This window comes from Lethenteron reissneri, chromosome 20 (assembly GCF_015708825.2).
Source record: "Lethenteron reissneri isolate LAM-NWPU_2019-01 chromosome 20, ASM1570882v1, whole genome shotgun sequence".
Lineage (NCBI taxonomy): Eukaryota > Metazoa > Chordata > Hyperoartia > Petromyzontiformes > Petromyzontidae > Lethenteron > Lethenteron reissneri.
This window is the reverse complement of record NC_083798.1, coordinates 2687272-2715257: the sequence shown is the minus strand read 5'-3', so window position 1 is coordinate 2715257 and position 27986 is coordinate 2687272. Positions and strand designations below refer to the sequence as shown.

Here is a 27986-nt window from a genome sequence, read left to right as displayed (position 1 = left end):
GAGAACCTCGGTTTAAACCTGGTCAGGCACCCACAACTGAACCGGCTGGTCAGGTGTGGTGAGTCCATGGTCTCAGCTCAGTCGCCAGCGATGGCAAAATAAAAATACTTTCCGTCTTAAACTTTCACCGGTGGAACTCCAGCTGAGAACGAAATTCGGCGTAAGCGTCACGTGACCTTCTCAGGGCAGAGTGTGGGGGAGAGTGCCGGCCATGCTGTCGATGGGGGAGGGGGTCACTTGAAGATCATTTCCCCAACACGTAGGGCGCCTCTTGCCTGTAAGGTCTCAAAATGGATTATCTGTCCCATGACATTGCTGGTGATAGCGCAATTGGAATACATTGGGGGGCGGGGGGGGGGGGACCAAAACATGATTGAAGTTTTGAACAAAAACCAAATGGCTCACAGGTCATAGGTTGATTTTATACATCTCATTTATTCCTCTAATGCGGTGATTGCAGCCACTGACAGAGATAATTATATTTAGTTTGGTTGTTAACAACACTGCCACACGCAATTGCTTTTTCTTGAAAATTGTTGTGACAGGGTCTAGGACTACGGTTGCCACCTGTCCTTGTTTTCCCTTCACTGTCCTCTTGTTGTGCTGTGGTTGTGAAATCTGTAAATCTTCCTGGAACATTGAAAGTCCTTGCTGATGTCGGCACAGTCATATTACACTGCTAAGTCAATTAATTTACATGTAACTCCCCTCTCTGCCAGAAGATATTGAGACATATTCTTCCCATGATATGTCATGAATGTGCGCAGATGTGTTGGGTTGATGCCGCGTGTTGTTTGGCACAATGTCCGACGCTTCGATCCAAGTGCTGGGAGCTTCTTCAGGAACTGAATAGTGAAAGTGAATTGAAGCTCCTAGCTCCTGGGAGCGAAACGTCGGGCATGCGATACAACCCGTGAGTGCTGCAGGCCAGAAGCAAAAAAGAGAAACACCCACACATCTTTCTTTATTCCTATTTTTGTTTTAATATACAGTCAGCACCCCGAGACAATCAGTGCACTTATTTTAAGACTGGCACGTAAAGACGAGGCCGTCAAATAAGCTCAGCGTTGGGTCAGCGCAGTCGTTCCCAACGCGGTTTGACCGCCCTCCGCGTACAATGTGCGTTCAATGAAACGTTCTTTTATTTGGCGACGATCATCGGTGTTGTTGATTGGTGGCTTTTTCTTTTCTCTCTCTCTCTCTTCTGACGCAGATTTTTCAAATCTCCCGTTCGTAACACCGGCAATGACCTCTGCTTCAGTGGACAATGTCACAGGGTGTTTAACATCCTCAACCCCCCCAACCCCCACCCGCCGCGGTTCACAGAAGACGACGTGCTTCGGTAATGCCCCGCCGATGTCACCGGACGGTCCTCGCGGGGATCGAACCCTCGGACGCCGTGCACACCGGCTCAGTGGCGAGCACACTGACCACTAGGCCTCCTGTAGGTGTGTGCGTGTGTCTCTTTATACCGTACATACACTCGCACGCACGGCAATAGACAGTATCAACCAAGGCCGTAATTATAATAGAAAATGGGGGGGACACATCCCCCCCCAAATATTCAAATATGTTCAAAATGTCCCCCCCAATATATTGCTATAAAATAGATTTCTGTTTATATGATTGTGGTTATGGTTGTATTTTATCAATCCCTAATCTCTGCCATTACATACAATTAAACAAGAAAAGGTAAAAAAGAAAAAAACAGAGCAATGTAATAAATACAATACACTATTAGACATTATTGTAAAAAATAAATAAAAAGTCTATCCTATGTGTTCGTGAATTGGTTTTATATTTTAGGCAGGAAATTAGTTTTCAAATTTAGATTTTTTTTCTGGGGGGGGGGGGGGGGAAGACCCCCAGACCCCCTGGAAGATTTGGTCCCCCCCAATGTTGACTCCATGGCTACAGCCTTGGTATAAACACAGACAGACAAAGATCCCTTGTGGAGCCTTGACAGGCGGACTACGAAGGCCGGCACGGCACACGAGGGTATTGGTGGCCAACACCATGCCCCAGGCCGTCTTTGTCTCTCCCCAGTGGTAATGTTTAACACACCGCACCGGGTACTCATTTGAGGCTGAGTCGACCTAGAGGAGGCCCACGACCGGTTCAGATAACCGGTGTTGGTGGTGGCCGTGAGCGGGAATCGAACTCGGGTCTTCGCCGCCGGGTTCGTAGCGCCAACCGTTGCGCCACCGCTCCCCGCAGAGACAGACAGACGTACGTACATATGTACACCTACATACAAATTTACACGCCGACATATACATTACGTACAAATATAAATGGTGCCAAAGGTTGTTTCACGAGCGGTCCCCGTGAGGCCCGCGGACGTGCGCCGCCGGTGCCCCTATCAGGGGGCCCAGGGCGGCCTACGGGGCCACGGCGGAGCCGCTCCGGGCGGCGCCGGGCCCCGCTCGGCTCGCGGTGCCCAGGTTGGTGAGCGCCATGGCCGCGTGCAGCTCGCTCCAGTAGCTGGACGGGTCGCCGGGCCCTCGCTTCTGTCCACTGTGGGTGAGCAGTTGTGGGTGTGTGCGTGTGTGTGTGAGTGTGTGTGAGTGAGTGTGTGAGTGAGTGTGTGTGAGTGTGTGCGTGTGAGTGTGTGTGAGTGTGTGTGTGAGTGTGTGTGATTGAGTGTGTGCGTGTGTGCGTGTGTGTGAGTGTGCGTGTGAGTGTGTGTGCGTGTGTGTGTGGGTGTGAGTGTGTGAGTGTGTGTGTGTGGGTGTGTGCGTGTGAGTGCGTACGTGTGAGAGTGCGTGCGCGAGTGGGCAGGTAGGAGTACGAGCGGGTGTACGGCGTGCGGAGGGGCGGGTGGGTTTGTGCAGCGGGTGGGTGTATGAGTGGGATGGTGGTCGGGCATGTGGACAGGTGGGTAGGTGAGTGGGTGGTTGTATGATTGGGTTGGTATGTGGGTAGGAACGTGCACGTGTTGGCGTGTAGGTGGGTGGGTGGAATTGTGTGTATTGATTGTTTCATTGTTGGTGTTGTTTGGATTTGTGGAATGTGTGCGTGTGGGGTGTGAATTTTAGTGTGTTGACGTGCGAGTGTGTGAATGCGTGTGCGAGTGTTGGTGAATGGATGGGTGGGCAAGTTGGTGGGTGAGAGGAATGGGAGTGGGCAAAAGGTAAAACACACAGATGCAGGAAACCATGTTCATCATTTGCCATGATCTCCATGCGTCTGTAGGGTGACGTCTCGGCACACAGCTTCATCTATTTCGAACCATTAAAGTGTGTAATGGGGAGCAGACCAGCACCACAGTAGCGAGGATGCTAAACCGCTGACCCTGTGACCTGCCTTCGAACTACCGGCCAAGGTTAACGTCAGTGGCGAGTGAAGCGGACCTGGGTCTACTCTTCACCAACCCACACTGACCATCACGGTGAAGTACGGAGAATCATCCATGCACTACTAAATTGACACTTCTGGGATGTATTATTGCGTGTAAAGGCAACGCTCCCTGGCCTGGCACCGTTACTCGAGCATTTGGAAGACAATTGGAAGGTTGTAGATTTAAAACCGGGTCAGCTCATCATTCTTCTGAGGCCTAAAAAATGAGTACCACATTTAGGAAAGTCAACGGTGGCCATCCCATAAAAATTCTGGCATCTGCCATGGGAATGTGAATATTTGCCACTGGATCAAGGCAACTCATAGTCACGAGCAGCATCCAATCACTCGTTTGAGAATGGAGAAATTGTGGCTTTGTCACGTACACGCACGCGACGGCGTTCATGTTTGCAACAAATGCGTAACTTCATTGCGCATGTTTACGTACATTCACAATACACGGACCATCAGTAAAAATTATATGCAATTTCCACAAATTATACGCAGATACACAGTTTTAGTGCAAGCACAGCCAAATGGGATTTACCCAAATATATGACAAATGCTTACCGGCAAAATCATTAAGTTAGTTTTTCCCTCTCGGGGTCATTATAATTCCATTGTTTTTCAAGCTTTTAAAGTATGCCAATATGGCAACGAGATATATAGTCTTACTTCTTGTAAAGGATAAATAAACTAAACCCTGCGATCTTTGAGAGCCGAGAATTTATTTATTTTGTCGTTGGCCTCATATCACATTTGTTATTTTGTTAATTTAGTTTTCACTTTAACACAATCCATTCAAGGGCTATTGTGTAAATCGTCTGCCAGCAGCAGTGCGGGGACATTTTATTCCAATGTATCTGAACATTGCACGTTTAATTGATACCCCACATGGAAATCAAAGTATGAATGTACGTGGCCAGCCAGTCCTGGATTCATGGTGCTTGAAAAACAACTTGAAGTTTTGTGGATCAACTCAATCCATTATCCTCCTGGGATCAGTCAAATGAGTGTTACTTTTGAGGGAAAGAAGAGTGATTAGAGGACGGACAAATTGGCCACTGGTATTGTAATGTGGAATTTCCATTACTGACCACCAATCAAAATAAATGCCAACTCGAGTGAGCACACAGCCTCATTGACTTTGTATAAAATAATGATGCCAACACTGACAAAAGAAAAATGAAACTAAAATAGACCACTTCGTTTTACATACACGCACCTCTGTTGGCTGCGTTAAACAAACTTTCACAGGAAGTTTAGGCGACTATCATTAGATAGGTGTCAGTCACGCGTAGTGGCAGGTTCATGGTCGTGAGTAGAATTCGCCCTGTGCATGCTCATAATAACGCATTTGCCACCATAGTGTCAAACCCTGGGGTGCAAGTGGTACAAGAATATTTAATTACCTTAAAGAATTCTGCTCCAGAATTTTGGCTGCACCTTGAAAAAGGAAAACAATGCCATGGCATGGTAAGGTGCGCAGAACGAGTGAAGAATTCCGTTTTAAGAGGATGCCAGTAAATTGACCAAAATGCTGAATATGAAATGTTTAACAATAATGAGAGCAGTGTTCTTGTGTGCGTGGTTTAAATAGAAATCATACCATGTGGGTGCACACATTTTATTTTAATACATATTCTTCAAAGAGGTGAAACATATTTAACGTTCTTTATAAGATAAAATTGCACTTCATTATCTGATTTTAGCTGGGCAATTATCCTCTCGCCAAAGTTTCTCCATCCTCGATGGAGCAAGCGACAGTAGCTCTTGTCTTTAAGTGCCTCTGAACCGGTGACGAACATCCACATTACTCTGGCAGAAGCGAGTTCATTCATAGCAAATCTCCACGTGACTTCCACAAAGTGGCACTTCGCCCCCCCCCCTATAATGAGATACACAACTGACATTTGAAACTGTAAAAAAAGAGTAGCCGATTGCCATTCGAGAGATCTAACCACAGCACCACTCGGCCGTATAAACGTACCGAGTATTTGATAGCTGCGTGTTATTCTCAGGTCCGAGAATTTCAATGAACGACAGTACACAAGCCCACGTACTGCCGAGCCGCTGGTTCTCGTCCCTTGCTCACCACCTGACGTACACGAAAACTATTGACAGTCTCAGCTTGGTGAGGTTTGATTCCGCGCAAAAATAAATCATAAAACAGCGGTTCTCCTATCGAGAAACGTGCATCAGTCATAGAAACGTGGAAATGTCGCTGTCGGTTTAGGGCCACCAGTGGAGATGAAAACTGTCCACTCAACTGTTGACTTTGAATTCCAGACACCTGTCAATTGTAAGCTCTCACCTGCAATCCTCCATCGAGCTTTCAGACTGACAACAGATTTGTGTTTATAGGCAGTGCTTAATTGCAGCCATAACGTACTGTATGTGTGAATTTCTTTCGCACCGTACGTAGCCATCCACACTAATCAGAAGTGCGGGGGGGGGGGACAACAGACTAAACACAAAAAGCAGCACTAAAGAAATGAATTTTCAATCTCGATTTACAAATGCATAGCTCCAGTGGCTTCCTAATGTCGTAAGAAAGACCGTTCCAGACGGCCACAGAAGCGCATCTGAAAGCGCCGCGCGATGCGGTGACCGGAGTTCGCGTGATGCTTTATACTCCCTGGCGAGATCAGCGAGGTATCGTTGTTCATTTGTGGCAATCACTTTGCGTGTTGTGAGCTTCGACCTCATGACAGCTTGGCAACACTGTTCTGACCATTACATTGGCACCCCACATCCATCTCGTGACACGTAGTTTGTCTTCATAGCCTCACAAAAATATACGGCTTCAAATCTAGAAAAAAATATATACGGGACAATATCGCAGACTACGAATCGGTGTATTTTGCACTCTCGCAGCAGTGCCATACACCCGCAAATCCCTCCTGCACACTGAACCAACATATCGCTTGGGAAGTGAATTTACCTCCTACGCATTTCACAAATAGTACTAATCGCATATCTGCATTTCCCATAAATATGCTAAATTAATCTTGATATGCAAATTATTTTGTCAAGGCGATCTTCGCCCCCTCCATCCCAGCTTAAATAGTAGCTCCAAGCCTGGGGCTTGTCATTCAGACTGTCTCTTCGACAGACCTGTTCTACACCTGAGCACGGCTGCTTGCGTGGTGGCCGAAACGTGGTGAGAATTATTTTATTATGTTTTATTTTTATAATTTTATTATTTCAATTCTACGTGACTTGACCGAAAGAACCAAGAAGATGAATCCCTGCAGTCACGAAAGCTTTAAATCGAAATTTGAATCGAAATTTAAGTGAATTTAGGTAACGGAGGGAGGTGTGGTGTAGGGGGGGGGTGGGGGTGGTGCCATCGTCATGAGCCGTATGTTGATGCCGCTGTTGGAGCGCGGGGCAGCCGCGTGCATTACCGGCGGCCGGTGCTTGCTGCCTCCTCTCCGACTCGCTGGACACGGGCGACAGGGATCCGTCCTCGTAGCACGCCGAGCTCAGCGACGCCGGGTGACTGCTCCGACGGGCCTCGCGCTGATGGCGCAGCACGCCCTGCTGGTGGTGCCCGCTGGCGCCGTTGCTCCCGACGATGTTGATGATGTTGTTGTTGTTGTTGATGCTGATGCCGCTGCTGCTACTGTTGTGACTGTGAAGCAGGTGGTGGTGATGGTGGTGATTGTGGTGCAGCTGATGCTGCTGGTGCTGCTGCTGCTGCTGCTGATTATGGTGATGGAGGTGCTGCGCGTGGTGGTGGAGGTGGTGGTGGTGCTGCGCGTGGTGATGGTGGTGGTGGTTGTTGTGGTGCGCTCCCCCGGGTCCCTCCTGCACCGCCGCCGCCACCACCGCCGTCGCCGCAGCGCCGCGCCCTGCGAGCGCGTGCTTGCACGAGTCCCTCAGGTAGCGGTGCAGGAGGCTGTTCTTGTACTTGCGAGGGAAGGCGCGGTCCTGCCCTTGGCGGCTCACGTTCTCCACCGTCAGGCTCGAGTCCTCCGCGTCCTTGCGCCTCGCCTCGTCCTCGTTGTCCTCCGTGCAGAGGACCTCGCCGTCTGAAACCGGCGAGGGCGTTAGGCCGTGCGTGGAACGACTCCGTGTTGAGAGGTGACGCCGTTCTTATCTCCGCCCCCCCCCCTCCCGAATTCAAATCCAAATCAGGACGATCACCAGACTCTTACTATGGTTTTAAACGGTTCTTTCAAACTTGTAAAAACTAACTGACTTGTAAACCGGAGTAAAACAAATATAATGCCTCTCTGCTCAAACCTCCATTGGTGGACCTGAGTCAGCAGTTGAAATTCCAAATTACTCTGAATTCAAATCCGAATAAATATAACAGACATTCCAACTAATCCACTCTCGTTTATATCTTGTCAGCATCTCTCCTCTCTGCAACGCTCAGCTACATCGCATGTCACTTCTTCGCCCACGTTTGCCCACACTTCACTCATCAGGCGACATCTACATGTCTAGTTCTACATCTCTTCTCTCAACTCACTCGTAAATTAAAAGGAGGGTCCCCTAAATAATTCTACTTGGGTAGGTTTAAATGAAAACGTAATACCAAGCTCAAAGGTCAGAATCTGTATTCATACTGGAGGGATCCGACGAGCTATGAAGCTCTTTTCACAGATGCCAAGTAGGGGCGGGTCAGAAAGTCCAGAAGTGGAGGGTCAGCAAGTTGGGCAGCGTGCAGAGCTCCTCTACCTGGGCACGAGCTGCGTCTCCAGGCGGTGCCAGGTTTAGATCCGTGCTGGAACATTGCTTGGCGCGATCCAGACTAAGCTTGCTACTTTCGGTAGGTTCAGTTGTGGGTTTTGCCTGTCTTCTATATTCAGAATGTTATATATTTGTGATTTATAACAAGCAATCTAAATAACAAACCAAACTGTAAATGGGCTTCATTTGGTCTTCGTTTTGTTAAGAAAACTGATATAACGGTACTGGGTCAGCCCACCTCTGAATCATCAAGATATTTCGATGACCCCACGTTACTTTAGACGGTTGAAGGGTCATCGGACTGGTTATAAATGTGAACATTGTATGGATATGTTTTAAAAGACGAAGCAAACTAAATTAAATGAAAATAGAGGCTGTTATACGGGAAACAAATCATATTCTTGGTTCTTTGGTAAAGTCACGTAGAAGGGAATCAATAAAATAATAAAAATATAAAACAATAACATTCTCACGACGTTTCGACTGCAACACAAGCAATCATCATCAGATGTGTACCTCGCACGGGTTTAAAACCTTTGCCTAAATACCAAAAACAAGACTGGAAAGTTACAGCCACGTGACTTTCAGGCGCATCACTACGGTGCCCTCTAGCGGCATCACCGCCACCCTGGAGCTCTTGTCAGCTGTGATCACGGCGGAGGAGGGATGAATGCGACGCAGGCTGGATCATAGCACAGGGCAGGCAGTGGTGCATGGTCGGGCCCAATCCATGTCTAAACTGAACTATTTATTTGATTTTACACCAGGTAAGGCCCACTGAGCTATGTAGCGCTTTTTCAGGAGCGACCTGACCACAAATGATAGCTCAACGAAGTAGCTTATCGTGTGGAAATGTATAGCAGTCAAATATTCTAAATGTGGGTGGAAAAACCAGAGGACCTGGAGAAAAATCCACGCGACCACGGGGAGAGAGACATGCAAATTCCAAATATATGGCAGGCGTCAGGGTCGGGATCGAACCCACGATCTCCTGCATGCCAGGCGAGGTAGTTAACATCTCTGCATCACATTATAGGGCAGGCAGTAGTGCATGGTAGGGGCCCACCTCTTGTCCAACCTCGACAGCCCAGCTGCAATAAAATGCTGCGGCCTATAACCTTTTGGTGCTAGATGAGTGTTTTATGTATTTATTTGATGTGTTTGTTTTACAAAAGCAGACGTAATTGTTCACATTGTTGTAGATTGATATTGTTGTTGTAATGTAATACAAACAAACTTTCCGTATATATATTTTTGGATTGCGTATTTCTTACAACAGTGAGACGCTATATATAGACTAGTGTTGGCAGCCAAGTTGTGACTCAAGCACACGGCGAATCTGTATACTCCGCTCGTGTTGTAACGCATTGTGTCAAGTGTGATGGCATGTGCTACAGATAGCCAAATACTATGCTTGCAAACTGCACGTAGGGTGAGTGCGAGCAAATGATGTGCTATGTGAGTTTACTTTTGGGAGACGGTGTTCATTTAGGACATGGTGTGGGTGTTTTCTCTCTGCACCACAGCAGATCCAGATGTGGTGGCACACATGCAGGGCTTTGCAGGCGGGGGAGGCGTTATCACGCATTGTTGTTATGTGTGAGACACCGACCGACAGGGCTGTACAGCAAGTAGGTTGTCAACCCATTTGTACAGATTTTTTTGGTATGTCATAACTTCGATTGAATTATGATTGTTGTGAGTTCAAGTCCCAATCGAGGTCGACTCAGGCAACCATCCCTTCAAGGTCAATAACTTTGGTATCACTGTGGGAATGTGATATTGGAGTAGATCCTGGCCCCAGCACTAGTACTGTGGACTTTCCACCACTTGCTCAGGGCTGCCAAACCAAGATAAGTGACTGTGGGACCTTCCACCACCTATACCCTGTAGAAAGTGTATCCATGTACGTACAAACTGTTTTATCGCAAATAATCGATTTTTAGCAAAATAGAAATCGGCGAATTAAGAGGTTTGACTGTATTAATATAGCACGTGACGTTGCCAGTATAGATCGTTGTACGCAGTGCTTGTGCCCCAGCGTAGTGGAGAAGGCACAAGATGCGTCAATGTTGAATTCACACGAGCATCACTCTGCAACGACCATGCGCAATTTAGCGCCGGACCGCGGGGGGACAAAAGTCTAAACAAATCAAGACTCAACGTGCAACTGGCTGCCATGAAAAACAAAGACGTTTGTTTAAACTCAAATAAATCTGGCAGGGAGGGATTCACACCAATGGTAATATTTTGTAATGCAAAGTCAGCATGTGTATGGACTCGGGACAATCACCAGACCCTTACTATGGTTCGAAACAGTAGTTTCAAACTTGTAAAAACGATCTGATTTGTAAACCGCAAACCGGCGTAAAAAAATTATGTCTCTGCACAAACCTCCATTTGGTGCACCTGAGTCAGCAGTGGACATTCCACATTACTCTGGCAGCAAGAAGACGACTGGTGACTCGATGGACCGAGTCTCCCTCTGACTGGGATTGGAAGGCACACTCGTGTGATTGTGAGCCGAAGCAACAGCGTCACACAGCGAGGATACTTCATCCAAATAATAAAGATGAACCTCGCTACGTGCACAGACAGAACACGTGCACGTTTCTTGAGCTACGAGGTGGATCTGGGAACATGTGACCGCATCAAGTGAATGTGCGTGTGGACACACACACACACACACCTCGCCAGTGATGATGTCGTCATTCTATTCGTAGAGTGACAGACACGTGCCTTTCAGTGTCGTCATCACTTAATGATGTTCACATCGACAATGCGATCTGGCGACTGAAAAGATGGGTGTAAGATGCCTCTCTTTGCGTATGTTTGTAGGCATTCTATGTTTGTAGGCATACTATGTTTGTAGGCATACTATGTTTTCGATCAAATTATTTTTAAGTACCACCGAATTAAAGGGGCTGTTCTGAATGGTATGCATTTAAGCAGCGTATGCAGTTGTGCTGTATACAATTAAGTGGAAGCGACTGTACTTTCCGTAAATGAATATATTCCATCTTCTCTGAATGAGGGTCATTCTCAGCGCAATGCTCGCCAATCCGCATTTGTTATGAGCAAAACAAAAATGAAGCAAGACGGTAAATGTGTCTTCGCGATGTAAGATGAGTTAGTGGCCGTGTTTATTTATACTGGCAACTGCTAGCCCAGTGGTGGAAATTTCCACCTTTTCATGGAGGGGCACAGTTAAGCAGTTAACCACTTATGGATGGATGCATCCTGGATGGATAATGGGCTGAGCTGATCCCTGGCCAGGCAGTAACATTATCCTAAGACGACTCCGTGTTAATGTCTTAAAACGCAGTGTTAACTGTATCAATACTTCGTGTTAATGTCTTAAAACACAGTGTTAATGTTTTATGACTCAGTGTTAATGCCTTAAGACTCGGTGTTAATGTCTTAAGACTCAGTGTTAATATAGTATAACAGTGTTAATCACAGCACGATGTCTTTAGTTCATGAAGAAGTTCCCAGCACTCAGAGAGAAATGTTCCGTTTGTTCAAACTGCAGAGGGAATTTCTCCCGTGTTGATCAGAAATTACCTCCGGGTGTTCACAAGGTTCCATTACTGGTCCGAATCCGTTCTCCCTGGAAACCTCTGGGGTGATGCTGCTCGAAGGTGTAGGATACACTTCCACTGAATCCGGGGAACATCTGACTCGCGAGCTTGCTGACATCGTAAACGCTGATGTCAAATGTCTTTTTGATGTCACATTCTGATATAAAAAAAAAACTGAGACGATGCTTTTGAGACCTCAGAACCAACGAAATAAATCTGTCTCAATGAGCCCTCGGCGATTTCCACCCCCCACCATCCTCAGCGTGACGCTGAGAACTGTTTGTGTTATTTTCGATCAAGAACTTTCCTTTGGGCAACATATCAGGAACGTCCCGAAGGCATCTTATTTTTCACCTTACGGAATATTGCTAAACTTAGATTATTTTCTATCCGATGCAGAGAGATTTATGCACAGTTTCATAACACATCTAGTGTTGATTACTGCAATGTGCTATTCTCTGGTATTTTTAGTCTTGCTACCTCTCCACTAGAGTGTCGACAAAGCGCTGCTCTCAGAGTTTGAACAAGAACCAAGGGTATCCTAAGGCCCTGATCTTGACTTCCAAATGTCTCCAACGACCGTGGGTTCCTCGTACGCAAGTTAACCGCTGACCTCTCAGGCCAATGGCGAGATGTTAACTACCTCGCCTTATGTGCTGGAGTATCGGGGATTCGATCCCGACCCTGACGCCTGCTGCTGTATATTTGGAGTTTACGTCTCTCTCCCCGTGGTCGCGTGGATTTTTTTTCATCCGGGTCCTCCAATTTTTCCCTACACGTTTAGAAACACGCGTTTAGACTATTTAGATTATTTTGCTGCTATAAATGTCCAAATTCTAAGCCAGTTTTTTTTAGCTCTTAATTTGTGGCCAGGTCGCTTTTGAAAAATAAGCTAATACCTCAGTCGGCTTTGGTAGGATGGGGATGGTTTAGTATTGTATTGTGTATGTGTCTGGGTGATTTTCTTTACCTTTCTTTTACTTTGCACTCGTATCGTGTCTGTGTTTGTTGTTGTTGTAACGTTCTTACCCACCCGACTGGACGTCTGTGTAAAAAGAGCTTTATAGCTGATCGGATTCCTCCAGTAGAAATACAGATTCTGATTCGTAGGATGTAGCTCTGCTCAATATCCCAGTGATGCAGCGGGACAATGCCGGTGTAGCAGAGCAATCAGCCTACAAAGAGCTCGGTACAATGTGGACTGAGCTACCACAATCTGGAAGGGAACGTTATCTCTCTTTGTACTTTTGAAGTAATATTGAAAACATGTTTCATGATATAGCGTTCCACAATCTGATACCTTGCGGCGATCCGCTCGCGAAAGGCGCTGTGCGATATAACGGTTGGTTGACTGATCGTGCCAACCAACCGCGCGGCACAACGCGAGGTCACGTCGGAGATCTGTGCCGCACAACCAAACAAACGACTGCAGTGGTGGTCAGATAGCCCTTGAAGTGCTCCGTGTATGCCACGAGACATTGTCCACCTGCCAGAATGGTAACGCTATATGCAAGGTAATGGTGGTTGATGTTGTCGATGCTGCCACACATCACCACCAGCACACGATTCCCCGACTGCTGCAACGGACCGACAAGCCCTGCTCTTAGTGTCCCACCGTCTGGCTTGAGGTCAATCTCCCTTTGGTGGCTGACCTCTGCTTGCCACTCCGAATGCCTGTCTCTGTAACCCGCCCTCGTCTATTCTGCACACGTGTCCTGCCCATCATCACAAACTCCTCTTTCCGATTAAGTCTAAACTGCTCTGTTGTTTTCACTCATTTCAGACTGGTCTCTCCTTCCACGAAATCCCTAATATTCTCCACGTTCACCTTCAGTGAAAAGGCAGATTACGATGTTCTAACAATGTACTCTGCTGAATTTAATCGCGTGAAACTATTTTAAGTGGGACTTTCCAATTCGCATGTCATTCGAAGCGGCGTAATTTCCACGTGTTTCTGGGCCAGGTGAAAATGTGTCAGAGGACGTCAAAATACGGTGATGCCAAAACGGCAGTGGGGAGTCGGCAGTGGTGTGGGTTTGTTGGGATGTGGTGGTAGTGGTGGTAGTGGTGGTAGTGGTGGTGGGGGGGGGGGGCAGAATAACGGGGAGCGCAATGCGCTACGAACCCGGCTACCCGAGTTCGATTCCCGCTCACGGCTAACACCAGTGACGATTATCTGAATCGGTACTGGGCCTCTCCTAGGTCGACTCAGCCTCAAACGAGTACCTGGTGCAATGTGTGAACATCGCCGCTAGGGAGACAAAGGCGTCCGGGCGTGGTGCTGGCCACCCACCCCCTCGTGTGCCGTGTCCGGTGTCATAGGTGCTACTCGCTAACAGCACTTGCTCCAACAGTCTGTTACAGGTTATACGGGGGATCTTGGTCTTTGGTGCTATTCAGAAATAAAACCAACATTTAGGGCTCCAAGAAGCTCAAGGGGCACCGATTTCATTAAAAATATAAAGGGTGTAACCAAATATTTATAAAAAAAAAATAGATAATCACTTTAATATAGTTACTGCTGGCAAGCAATGATTTCATTGTAATGAGTCGATTAGCCCAATTATTTCACACAATCGTGATAGAATTCAGCTGCGTAGATTGTCCGGCGTTTCATGTTTGTGGTCGCGTGCCGCAGCCAAAAACACCTCGTGCCAAAGGCCCCTCGATGCGCTGATACCACCAGCGCACGCGCGTGGACGCAATCAAAATACTCGTGGCGCTCACGAAACTCGCCAAGTGTTCTCACAGACGCTGGTCCGGCTTCCAAAGTGGTTCGTGCCGTCCGTCTATAAACACGCTCGGATCAAGCGATGAACTCACAGCGGGCACCAACACTGCATTCACGAGTGTACGCACTGTCGTTTCTTATGCCCCACGATGCGCGCATCGGATTGCCCCTGTGAGAATCCGTGATGTAGAAGTTACGAACGTTTTGTATGCTATCGTTACATGTAGGGTAATGGAAGTGGTCAAGGCTGGTGCAAATGAGCCGGGACATTTTTGGGTACAAATGAGTTGGCGAAAATGACACCAAACAAGAAATAATGGATCCTCGATAGTCAATCACTTTCACCGAAATGCGACAAATTCATAACAATGGCTGTGCGGAGTGCGTTGACGCACACCTGCTAATTGGCCGAGGGAACTCTGACTTAATTGTGACGATTCTTCGACTCCTCATTAATTTTCCACGTGCAGTAATTCATGTATCTGTCTGTGCAGGGTTGATTTCCTTGTAATTTTAATGTTAAAGGTTTTGACTGGGATTGTGTTGCAAAGCGCTGTGAGGCCTTGTAAATATAAATGTGTCGTTAACCCTCTACCACCCGACACAACAAATTTTTAAGGTTTGTCAAGTAAACAATTAGTTGCTACTTTAGCACACCGGAGTGTTGGAGATAAAATCCCCAACATTTACAATTTGAGTACGACATTTCACTGGTAATTACATCCAGCATCATCGGGCCCTTTTTGGCAAAAACTTCATCTACTGCGAACAATATTGGTCGCGCAAGCCTACGTACCAAACTGAGTTTTACTTAAATTTCGAATTAAAGCTTTCGTGACTGCAGGGATTCATCTTCTTGGTTCTTTCGGTAAAGTCACGTAGAAGGGAAATAATAAAATAATAAAAATAAAACATAATAAAATAATAAAATAATATAATAATTTTTTTTTATGTTTTCTTTTTATTATTTTATTACTTCCCTTCTACGTGACTTTACCGAAAGAACCAAGAAGATGAGTTCTACTTACTTACTCACGACTAGGCAGGCGCTGCAGGTGATCCGAGGCGCGTACCTTCGGGGCAGCTGTCTCCGCTGCTGATGCTCAGCCGCTCGGCGTTGCCCTGCACGTACTGGTTGTAGAGTTTGATCCGCATGGCCCAGCTCAGCTCCGGCTGCCGCACCGTGTTCTTGAGTCTCCGTCGCGCGTTCGCGAACCAGTTGGACACCTGGCACCGGGCGCCAACCACGACGACGCAGCGTAAGCAGCGATCTTCGACGCGATGCGTGCCCTCCCCCCCCCCCCCCCCCCCTCAATCGTTACGGAACTGATATTTCTTCGGAGATTTAACAGCTCTATTTGGTCGATTTATTGCTGAATTTGTGCCCGTTTTCACATGCGCGTTGAACTTTTTTCGCACCGTACGTAGCCAACCGCGTGAATCGGAGGTGCGTCAATCGGGCCTCTCGCCCGAGGTGACATGGTTCACCGCTGTTACATGACTCTGTGAATCTGGCTCTAGATGCACATGCAAGATATGTAGTAGGCACAGAGATGGAGCGATGGCTGGCTGAACACCCAGGCACAATTCAATACGTAAATAAAATATAGGAAACACACAACAGATATGCAGACAAACCGAATGGATGGATTAGATACAATACTTAGGTGGATTACTGGGGAGGCTTTCATCCAGCAGTGGTTTGACCACGGCTGATGATAATTATTGATCATGGCAAGTTTGAAAACAAATTTCTTCAGAACTGCTTTTTGTGTTGAGTTTGTGGTGCTTGCCCCACACCTCCGCTTGGCACGGTTGGCTACGTACGATGCGAAATAAGTTCAACAAACATACACACGATGATCATGAACTAAAAACTATTTTTTATTTTACCAGGTAAGGGCCACTGAGCTTTTTCAGAAGCAACCTGGCTACAAATGATAGCTCAACAAAGTGGCTTATCACGTGGAAATGTATAGCAGCCGTATACGCTTAAACACGTGTTTCTAAATGTGAAGGGTGAAACTGAGGGACCCAGAGAAAAATCCATGCAACCGCGGGGAGAGAGACACACGCAATCTCCAAGTATACAGGGATCAGGGTCGAGATCAAACCCACGACCTCCTGTATACCAGGCACGGCAGATAACATCTCGCCACCGCCGAGATATTATCACGATGCGCCACTACCCAATGCCCCACCACCCGCTGGGATCACCTGAACGAGCGTCATGTGGGAGCCAAGGGCCAGCAGGATCTTCTCCGTCTTGGTGGGGTAGGGGTTGTGCCGGTGCTTGTAGAGCCAGTGCTTGAGGGGCCGAGCCATGTCCTGCAGCGCCTGCCGCTTGTGCCGGACTCGCAGCGCCCCGGCCCTCCGTCTGCACACAGCCAACGCGAGTCGACCGAAACGTCGGTTCGTCCACTCTGCACGCACGTGGGGCGGTGGCGGTGGCGCCGCCGCCACGGCGTAACGGCCGAGCACAGCCCAGAGGTCGGCAGTTTCATCTCCCGGCGCGGCAGTTGACACAATGGGGGCAAGTTCCTGAACTGTTTCCCGTTCCGACGGCATACGATACGTGCACATCATCAGACTTTCTTCCGATTCCGTTCCGATGACGTACGTTTACGTACGTGTACGTCATCAAAACGAACAGGAAGACAAACTAAAATAAAACAACTTTACCGGTACCGAGGCTCCCACAAGACCGCGCGGGAGGGCGTGCGGCACAGTTTGGCGCCAGCTATGATAGACCGCGGTCGTGTCATTACAGTTTTCTGCGGTTAGTACAACATCTTTATAAACAATGGTGCTATGCCTCTCTAAATAAAATTAACGCTGAGCCGCTTGTGCGTTCCGAGATTCAGCGGTAAGCGGGACACCCACCCTGCAAAATGCAGACGTCTTGGAACGGGAAAGGGTTAAATTCCCCATGACACCGCAGCCAGTCGATTGGTAGGTTGCGTTTTGGTGGAGTAAGGTGTGGGGCACTCCCACCTCTCCGACACGTCTGACCAGCGTGGAAGAAGAGACCAAATTCCAATGGAGGCCTTTCCACCAGCAGTTGCATGAACGCACATTTGCAGGGCTGCACCTTTGCGTGTAGCCCATGAGGAAGTGCTCGTCTGCCGGACGAGCACTTCCTCATGGGATGCGGGTCATCGGGGTTATTTGGCCATACGTCTCCAGGTTGGTCAGTGGGGGTTGGTGATGCCTGTCCATGATTCCCCACCCAAGTACTGTACTCGCCAGGCTCAAGCCTGCTGAGCTCAGGCCAAAAGCTCAAAGCGTTGGTGGTCCAGAGCCAGTGATGGGAATTCCACATTCCTTTAAAGTTTAAAGGGAGAAAATCTTTCCACAAGACAAAACAGTTAACATTCTTCTTGTGAAGCCGAGCTCACGAGGTGATGCTCATTTACATCGGTAACAATGAGTCTGAAGCAGAAATTCCACATTCCTATTGCATGGGCCAGGACAATCTAAAATTGTCCACTGTTAACATTAACCACTTGTAACACAAAACATGTAAAAAAAATCAACTTCAGAGGCATGATGAGATGCTCACCCCCATCTCGAATTTGAACGCTAAAACTTTATGGATTCACTTGAGTTCTGTTATTTGTCTCTTTTTACACTTTACACTCCACTATGCACGGGAAACAACACATGCTGCTTTATCATGTCAAAGCATTAATATAGCCAATGAGGCCAGATAACACTGTGGCTAAAAGGAATTCACTCACGGTCCTGGGTAGATGCAATCATAGCAATAGATAGATTTAATAAAATGAGAAAACTTTTTGGGATATGCTGTGGAAATACTGGGTACTGCCATGGAAATGTGGAATTTCCACATCTGGCTCAGGGTTGCCGATGCAAATGAGCACTACCACAAGGGATACACTTTTAAATTTCCTTTCATATGACCCAAAGCCATCTTTATACGACCTGCTAAAATACCAGGCAACGTAATTGGCAGCAAGTCACACGTAATTACATAATTACATAAAATAACTTTTTTCATTTCTACTTTACAGTTAGTTTTTGTGATTCGGGTCAGTTATGCATTTAGGGGCGTATCAAAACATGTAAGCCTTGTTATAGCAGCAGTATGAGCATTTATACATGTCACGCATGGTTAAGCGCGCACAATAACGTTGTGTTGATTCGATTTTCTATAATCTTTTCATTACCTACGTTTCAAGGACCGTGCGGTTGTAAACACGTCTAGCCATAATTATCTTTTATTTTAAAATAACACTACGTCTAAAGTGTCTACAATGAGCCACGTTATTTCGCGAGGCGAAACTCTGCAGCCTGTTTAAAATGCGCTTTGGTTAGGGAAAAAAAATGCAAGAGTGAACCCCGTTATGCATTAGCACAGGCATTTATTCAAGCGCCACGTCTGATAAAAGCCATTGCTAAGATTATGTGAGAATGACTCAATAACCGGAGTCACAATGAGCAAATCTGTTCTGCTCACTTCTTTGCTTCAGGAAATGTTTTTTGAAAGTAATACTCTCCAGTAAAATAACAAAAAAAAAATTGCGTGACCACAAATGTGACAGCCGTAGTTTAAAATTAATCAATTTGACTTATTTATTTTATGTTTTAATTACGTGGAAGAGCACGACAATGTGTCTTTCTGCTCAAAACCCTGTGTTCGGGTGGTGTTTGCCTTGCTGAGGCAAGACTTTGCCACTCGAAAATTGACCGCACGCAGTTCTTTTTGATGATTTTGTTTTTGAAGAATGTTTGTTCTGTAGCCAGGTTTCTGTAACCAGGTTCCCATCGAATATGCACATTTATTGCCCGATCGGTTTTACCTGAGCCAACAATGACCCTAAACATAGGGGGGCACTCATCCTAAGCCAGTGGTGGAAATTCTACATTTCAATGACACAGGTCAGCGTTGACCTCCCGCACAATGGCATTCACTCTCTTGGCCTGACGGATATTAGTATGGGCCGAGTAGATTCACCTTAGGGAGTTGAACTTATGACCTTCAGACCACGCGTTGAGAGCCATAGCGCCACCCGGCCACAATCAGTGACCATACATCGAGCGACGAAATAACGGTGCCTTCACGTATCGTCGTGATTCTGAACAGCGCATCCCATTAACTTCAGCCCTGGTGTTCGGCTCGGAGTCCTGACTCGAGGCTATAGCTCATTGTTTCCAGGAGAGCTTTTTTGGGAGCCATTCTGGAACTGTGCTGAGCCAGACAGCCCGAGTCTTCACGGCAGTCGACTCCGTTCGTCGCGCTCAACGCGCAAACTTGGCAGGTGCCGCTCGCTTCGCTTAACCGCCCGGTCACTGCCACCGCTCTCCAAACTACGACCGCGACTGCAAAACTCGCTCTCTCGCGCTCTCTGCCCTTACCCTGGCTGCTGCTGCTGCTTGTCGCGGGCGTGAGCGCTGCGCACATCCCACGAGGCCACGTCGGGCCTCAGCGCCGGGTAGCGGGGGAAGGGCTCCGGGTAGAGCCGCGGCTCGGCTCCTGGGGGGGCCGCCACCGCCGCGTGGCTCAGGGGCAAGAGGCGCTCCCCAACGCCGCCGACGCCTCCGCAGCAGCCCTCCCCGCAGGGCTCCATCAGGGGCGCCATCGCGCCGCGTCTCGCCGCCTCCATGGCCCGAGCTGCCTCTGCCCAGCCGCGGGGTCGCGTGGCCGCCTCGCGCAGGGCTACGGCAACCTTCCAGTGCACACAGAGACGGCGGCGGCGGCGTCATTTGATTTGCTCGAGAGAGTCGCATCACACGGAGAGCTGCTTGTGCACGGACGCAGCGGCGGGTACACAGCAGATGACAACACAGAGTCTGACTCGTCAAGTCAGAATTATGAAGTCTGAATGTGATGGATTAAACTGCGTCTATTTAACCTCCCCCCCCCCCCCCCACTAGTTATTCTTTAACAATAGTTTGAGTGGAGGGACACAGATCGGTGTTGTTGCCGTGTCCTCGGTTATGGAAACATTGAAACTTTTCACCAAAAATCAGGCCAAAAACGAAATGTTTTCAGTACATTAATTGAGCACGTTTTAAAAAAAAATCTCTTTTATCGGGTCACAGCCCAATTATATTTGCCCAGTGATACAACTTTTTGTATTCATTCTATGGAGATAAATGCTTCTGTCATGGAATGAGGAATGTCCACCACTGGCTTGAAGCGCCAGTGAAGATGAGCCCTTTCGCATTGCTCATTGGAGCAGGGAGAGACGTTTTCTTTTTGACTTCACGATTAGATTTAGTTAAGTGGACGGTGACAACTGCACACAATGGGAGATTCTTGTAAATTCTATCAAATGTCTTCATCATCCATGCGACAAGATTTCCACACTTACGAATAATTCACACGTTGCAAAATTATCACAGGCTACTCGGAAGAAAGGTATTTCCAGCATGTGTATTTTCCTCCAGTATAAATACATATTTTGATTCTGTATATTTGAAACTCATTTGTATACCTTTCAATGCCACTCATGGCTATAAGGGACATGCTCTTAAAGTGTGGAACATTCTCACTTCAGTACATTACTCAACATTTTATATTTTGACATTCATTTGTTGTTATATATAAGCGACAGTAAACAATATTAATGTATAGTATATACAACGACTCCATATGCATGAAGTGTAGATACAATACAAATAAGGCTCATTTCCTGAAATGTTACTGATCACATATATGTGTTTCCTATGGAGCGTTGGTGTTAACAAATGCTCGTACTCCTACAGTCTTCGCAGCTTTATATATAAAAAGGTTTAAATATAAATAGTGCATTTACACACTTACATGTGACATCCCATATGCCTACACAGGCAGCACACTATAATATAAAAAAAACTGAATGTTATTGTTGAAAATATATGCCTGGTTTATTTCAGTGTACTGTAATATATTATATGCACAGTAGCTTAAGAAAAGCCACAGTGTATGTTTTCAATGTTGTGGTATTCCGTGCTAAAATTATGATTGTAATCCTCTGTTCACTAAAATATATCAACACTGGTATGAATAAAACATACTCGTTAGAATATACGGCCCCGTGCATGTGTTGGCAAATTTACTTTGTGTCCAAATAGGAGCTCAGCATGTCACCATTATTTTCAAGAAATGTTTAATGTTTTCTTGAAATTAAACACCGTCTGTAACTGTGGAGCAAATCGACTGCATGTGGAGCGAAACATCGGACATCCCGCAAAACAACGTGCGGTACAACCCGAAACACGTCGGAGTAGAGCATAACATTAATGCAGTGAAATGTACAGATATTAACAGATTTCACTGGTTTGAGAACAGGACTCTATAAACCGAATAACACACTCGCACAACTCGAGAAAACAAATTAAACCTCGAGCTGTAGGAGCACGCAGAGAACGCCTTAATGTTCATGGCAGCACAGGGTTAGCGCCTTGGAAGTGAGGAATAGAAAGTGGCAGGAAGCGAGTGTTGGTTTAATCGTGAAGAGGACATTGAGCCGGTGGGTGGAGTGCGTACAGGGATTGGAGCGGGGCAGGTGAGGAGACAGCGGCCATTGAAAAAGTGGCACACACACAAAAGAAGGGCACACACAGACAGAAGCAGTGGCTAATAGAAGACGTGGCACACAAGCAGTGGCACACACACAGAAGTAGTGGCACACACACAGAAGAAGGGGCACACACAGACAGAAGAAGTGGCACAGACACAGAAGTAGCACACATCGACAAAAGGAGTGGCACACACAAAAGTAGTGGCACACACACAGAAGCAGTGGCACACACACAGAAGTAGTGGCACACACACAGAAGCAGTGGCACACACACAGAAGACGTGGCACACACAGAATAAGTAGCACACACAAAAGTAGTGGCACACACACAGAAGCAGTGGCACACACAGAAGCAGTGGCACACAAACAGAAGAGGTAGTGCACGCACAGAAGCCAGAGGCACACACACAGAAGACGTGGCACACACAGAAGCAGTGGCACACACACAGAAGCAGTGGCACACACACAGAAGAGGTAGTGCACGCACAGAAGCCAGAGGCTTGGAATTGATGGTTTTACTCTCCCACGCATAACATTGACCTTTACTTGTTGTGAAGGTGAAACGAAACCACGTGTGAGAGGCGCGATCGTGTGGCTATAGTCAGCGATTGAATTAGATTTTCACTCTTCGGGCAAAAAGCGTGCAATTTCAGTGCTGGCAATGTTGAGTTTGGATATGTTAAGCGATGTCTTAAAAGGTTAACTTTGATTGGGATTTAATCGCCCAATAATCACAGCATTTGGATATTCACGGTGACATATATAGCTAGCATATACATATTTAAACAAGCTCGTGCCTTATTAAACTTCTAAGTAAAGATGTACAGCACATATTTTTTTTTCGACGAGACATATGCTTATAATTTATATTAATAGTGATTAAATATATTGATAGGTTTACAGTCATATGCTGTATAAATATATTGTAATAATCGACATTCACAATCTCATTTGAAAAGAGTTCCGGGTGATATTTCAATATGTAGCTGTGGGTGATTTTGACATTTGATGTTTTTTTCTGAGAATGATAATGTACATTATAAAGCAGTATAATCATGAAAAAATGCACTAGTACAGTACTTGTAATGTTATTGGATTCATATAAATCGGATATATTAATGTCCCGACATAAAAGCACATTTTAGTTTTTTTATATTACAAGCACGTATAAATAATAACAAGCACCTTCTTGGTTCTTTCGGTAAAGTCTACGTGACTTTACCGAAAGAAACAAGAAGATGAATCCCTGCAGTCACGAAAGCTTTAAATCGAAATTTAATAACAAGCACGTTTAAATAATAACAACAGTCAACCATTGATATCCCCACTCAGCCGAGCCGCCTTCATCTTCATTGTCAACCCCATGCAAAGCAGTGGAAATTCCACATTCCCACGGCGAGGCTACTCAATCAATCACAAGACAGTCACTTATTGACTTCCCACAAAGTGGTACTTATTTTTTTTATTAACCCCGGATGGACGATGGGCTGGATCGCCACTCAAACATCATGATTATCATTATCTACACCCTATAGGAACGTATTGTAATGTTTACTATCGTGTGATGACTACATCTACACGTGGACGTACACCCTGAATAGCCTGCACAAGACTACATATGGGGGGATGGAGTGCTTCACCAACCCGGAACTCGCCATCGTGGTGAAGTATGGTCAAACAATTGCCCAAATGCACGAGGGAACCATTCATCTCGCACTTAATTGATGAAGGCGCTGTACATTACATTCATCATCATCATCGTCCATGGTCAATCCACTGCTGATTGAAGGCCTCCCCACACCGCCGCCACCTCTCCACTATCCCGCGATGTGATAATACCGCAATAATGATACACAAATTGAAACAAGCAACACGCGCACACACACTGAATGTAGTCTCAGTCTACATGTAGTATCCGTGACCCCATCAGACACTACAACAACAGCAGCAGCAGCAGCAGCACATAGCTGCTGCATACCCAAGCGGCAGGGCTCGCTTGTCTTGGCAAGCCAGAGTAAGCGAACGCTTTCGCGACAGAGAATCGCGAGAGCACGGAGAGAGCCCTCGTCGCAAACAAGGAGAGCAACAAGCGGCGGCCCTGTTCGTTCTCGCGATAGACGCGATAGACGCGCGCCTCGCACGCGCACGAGGCAGCCCCTTGGCGCTGCGTGCCTCGACTCGCCGCGTCTCTCCCCGCGAGCACAACGCGAGCCCTTGGCACTCACGACTCGTCGAGAGCGTCTGCGGCGGTTGCGAGCGCGCTCCCGAGGTATGCGACGCAGCGAGCAACGAGACGCGCGCGTAGGGGGGTGGGGGGAGTCGTGGTGGTGGATGGGCAAGTGATCTCGTGCGGCCACGGCGAACGCCTCTTGTGACGGCGTGAGTTGCGCGTGTGCCGCGCGTGCCTACTTGACACGAGTGCACGGCTGTGGAAGCGATCTGAGAACGCGTCTGAGAAAAAGACCCGTCCCGGTGGGAGATGGAGCGATGAAATCGGCACGGGTGGAGGAGAAGACCATGGCTGATGATGATTACGATCTGGCAGAATTGATGTGTCATGGATTTTATTTTGGATTCGTAGCGCGCAGTGCCGAGGGCAGGGCGCTGTGAAGCCGGCTGCCCGAGTTCGATTCCCGGGCACGGCAAGCGACACGGACCGCTCCTGCATTAACCAGCCTGAACAGCCCCCACTACCACCGACTCAAGCGTGGGAAAGCTGGAAAATATTATTATTATACATCTTGTTTGCAGCGTCATTTAGAGTCGTAATGGACTTGTGTAAACTGTACACCATTTCTAAATTTAATTGTGCACGTTCTGTAACGAACGCGGGGCATTATTTATTTCTGTTGGCTGCCAGTGATGGACATTACACATTCCTGTGGCGGGTTGTCTTCAACTTCGGAATTCCATCTTTGCCACCTGCGAACAATAGCCCACTGTTGCGTATAATAGCGGGGCATTTAACGTGCGCTTAGCTGGAACATGGTACTTTGTTAAGTGACCATGCACAGCTCCGTAGAGGCAGTGAAGACCGTAACATCGACTTTGCACTTTAAACGGCACGCCTTGCTCTACATGAATTTTCACCACCGCAAGTTCAGCTGCATTCATATTCAAGCCCACGCGAAAAGCGGATTCCGGTAATTGGAGGTTAAACCCCAACCCGCCTATCGAGTTACAATGCGGATTCATTTTTTTACGACACGTTCACCTGCAATGGACACTCTAAAACCTGTTGCTACGAGCGCAGCTTTAATAACTACCAATAATTTATTAAAATAACATGAATAATGATGATCCACTTCTTAGCCCAACACCTTCATTGATGTTGAAGCACCGCGAGAGTTCAAGGCGCTATATAGAAGCTGTACTTGTTAAGAGTGTTTTGCTGGAACTCTGTCAATCCACCGGTGGACGAAGACCGCCTCGCCAGGCCGTGTGGCTGTCAAGCGGTTTGTTTGGCCATACTTCACCACTCTGGTCTATGAGCGTTAGCCGTGGCCGGAGGAATTGAGCTCAGATCGTTAAGATTCTTAGCGCGCCGGGCGAGCTAAACAAGTCGCCACCAACACGCACGATCTCATGTCGCGGTGCCCCTCGGCGTAACTCACTCCGCAACAGAAGCTCAAAGTAATCGCTCACTCAGAACAGCAATCGGGATTGCAGCTCATCGTCGTAGTCATCGCTCGAGTCCTCCGGGGCAAGCGCCCAGCGAGCTGGTGAAGCTGCGTGTCACCCGCTGGGTGGGACATCACCAGTGGTCGTCACGCGGGCACATCAAGAGGGCACTCGCTTGCCATGGGAATGTGGAATGTTGACCCACTGGCTCGGGACAATCAACGGAAGTGATCAACACTCCACCGCACATTCTACAGCGGACGACGTAACGTTTGGCTAACGTCAGTGGTTACCAACGTATTACTATTAGTATTGGTCCGTGTACAAAGAATACGTTTTCAAATAATCTTAACAGATAATGACATGACGCAATTGGTCTTTCACCTTGACTGCGTATATGGAAACACTGTGTGTACGTATAGTACAAACAGACATATGTATAATAATACGGAAAGAATACATATCTATGTACGCTCTGTAACTTATGACAACGACTTCACGATGTCCAACCTCTCCAGTAATATTGTGTAAACAATTAATTCGTGGATTATTTATCATGAAGGTACACACACCTGTACTCAATTAACAGGACGGGAGCTTATTTGGTCAGTACAGAGGATACATTTATTTTGACAGCACGATATATTTAAATATATCCACGTGTTTGATGTTAATTATTCCAACGATAAGTGTCCGTGTACCAATTTTAAACAAATCCCACGGTTGATGCCGTGATAACTATGCCCATACGAACACAATGACATAACAGCATGGAATGCACATATATACACACACACAGATTTTCCTGGTACAAACACGACTCATATTTACACAGAGAAATAGCAGCCCTAACGTGCATAGCGAATCTCAATTGGCCCTTAATACTCAAAAATAAGGGTACTGCATAATGTACTTCAATAAGTCTAATCAAGTTAGCACACGGATACTTTGATATACATAACTGTAAATGGATATGTCTCGAAGGGTAAATACATGCTTAGTATTAATGAGTATTTGTGTACAAATACGTGCCAATTGCGTGGATAGGCAAATGCACTGAGCAAGTATCTGAATAATAAAGATAAATCATGGACACTACACGCGTGAGTGTATTGTTTACATATATACACACGCAGAAATATGCGTTATTGACACGTATAAAGTATGCAATGGTGTAGTTGAGTACATAGATGTATATCACTGAATACGAGTGGTTAAAGTCGGCGAAAACAGCAAAGCAGAGATTCATCAGCATAACCACACACACACACCTCATTACACTTACTACACACGCATGCATATACATACCCTTCAATGTCGCTGATACATTCCTAATGCCTGAATGATAACATCGTTGGTATCTTAACAGCGACGAAAGGACTACAACTGCTCTTTGACGGAAATTAACAACCAAATAGTCGCCTTCCTATTAAACACTGGGCGCCGTCATGCGCACGTGTAATTTACGAATCATGCTCCAGTGGCCGTCAAACACAAACGAACGCCGAGCCACTGGTCGCGTGCTGAGTCAAGGCACACTGACACGTGACGCTTCACAACACGCGCGGTCTCGTGCACGTGTCGCACCTGTGCACAGCCCCGCAGTGCAGCCGACGATGCATCCCCAGCAAGGTGACAACGCGCACGCGGTCAGCTCACCTGTCGCGCGTCGTCCGCCGTGTTCCTCCTCCTTCTCGCTCTGAGCGCCGTCTCCGCCAAAGTGCGCGTCGAAGAGCGCGCGCCGTGAGTGCCACGCACGGGCAGAGCGAGCGCCGTGGGGACCACGCACGGGCACACGTGGTGCCCGGAGAGAGCTGCCCGCCCTCTCGTCTGTTACACGCCGCGGTGCTGAGCGCGCGGTGGTTCCTCGCCGCGCGTCACGGGGGCTTCCTCCTCCTCCTGCTGCTGCTGCTGCGTGTTCTGAGCTCTGTCTGCCCAGCGCACGAAACATCACCGAGCTGCGCAAAGCATCTTTGGGGCTACCGACTTAGCACCACCACCACCCCCACCGCCACCCACCCCCAAAACCCCACCAAACTCCTTCACCCAACCCCACCTCCTGAACATCATCGCCGCCGCCACTGCACACGCATTCACGCAGATGCACGCCCCACATTTTCGCAAGCTTACACACGCATCTCTCTCTGCGTTTGAGATTGCAGATCTCCGCGCTTACATCAACCGCCGCCTTCCAGCCATGCGGATATCTCCTCCGTAACATCACTCACAGAGCGATCGACTGACACACTCGCGCACAGATTACCCCCGTAGCGTTATAACCCTGGAAAGTGATGTTAGCGAGTACTTACAAGCACGTGCGTACGTGCGTAGCATAGTTCTGAGTCAACGGCCCCACGTGTTCGCAAGCTCTTACACGCACGTCTCGAATGCAGGCTGCACCACACGCTCATCAACCAGCCTCGTCGACATCATTACCAACGTTTATCTGGAATGTTCGCGCAGCTGTAACCATCGGGGCAA

General features: G+C 47.3%; 1 protein-coding gene across 1 annotated transcript; it reads right to left on the bottom strand.

Annotated features, from left to right (window-relative positions):
- Positions 1–980: 980 nt before the first annotated feature.
- Positions 981–27262, bottom strand: LOC133344604 (homeobox protein Mohawk-like). Its single transcript, XM_061554613.1, has 7 exons — positions 27165–27262; positions 19735–20045; positions 16573–16732; positions 15429–15582; positions 6750–7376; positions 4752–4785; positions 981–2517 (listed from the first exon to the last, which is right to left on the bottom strand). Exons 2-7 carry the CDS (start codon positions 19980–19982, stop codon positions 2382–2384), a joined length of 1359 nt encoding a protein of 452 aa, XP_061410597.1. The 5' UTR covers positions 19983–20045; positions 27165–27262; the 3' UTR covers positions 981–2381.
- Between the last annotated feature and the right edge of the window lie 724 nt (positions 27263–27986).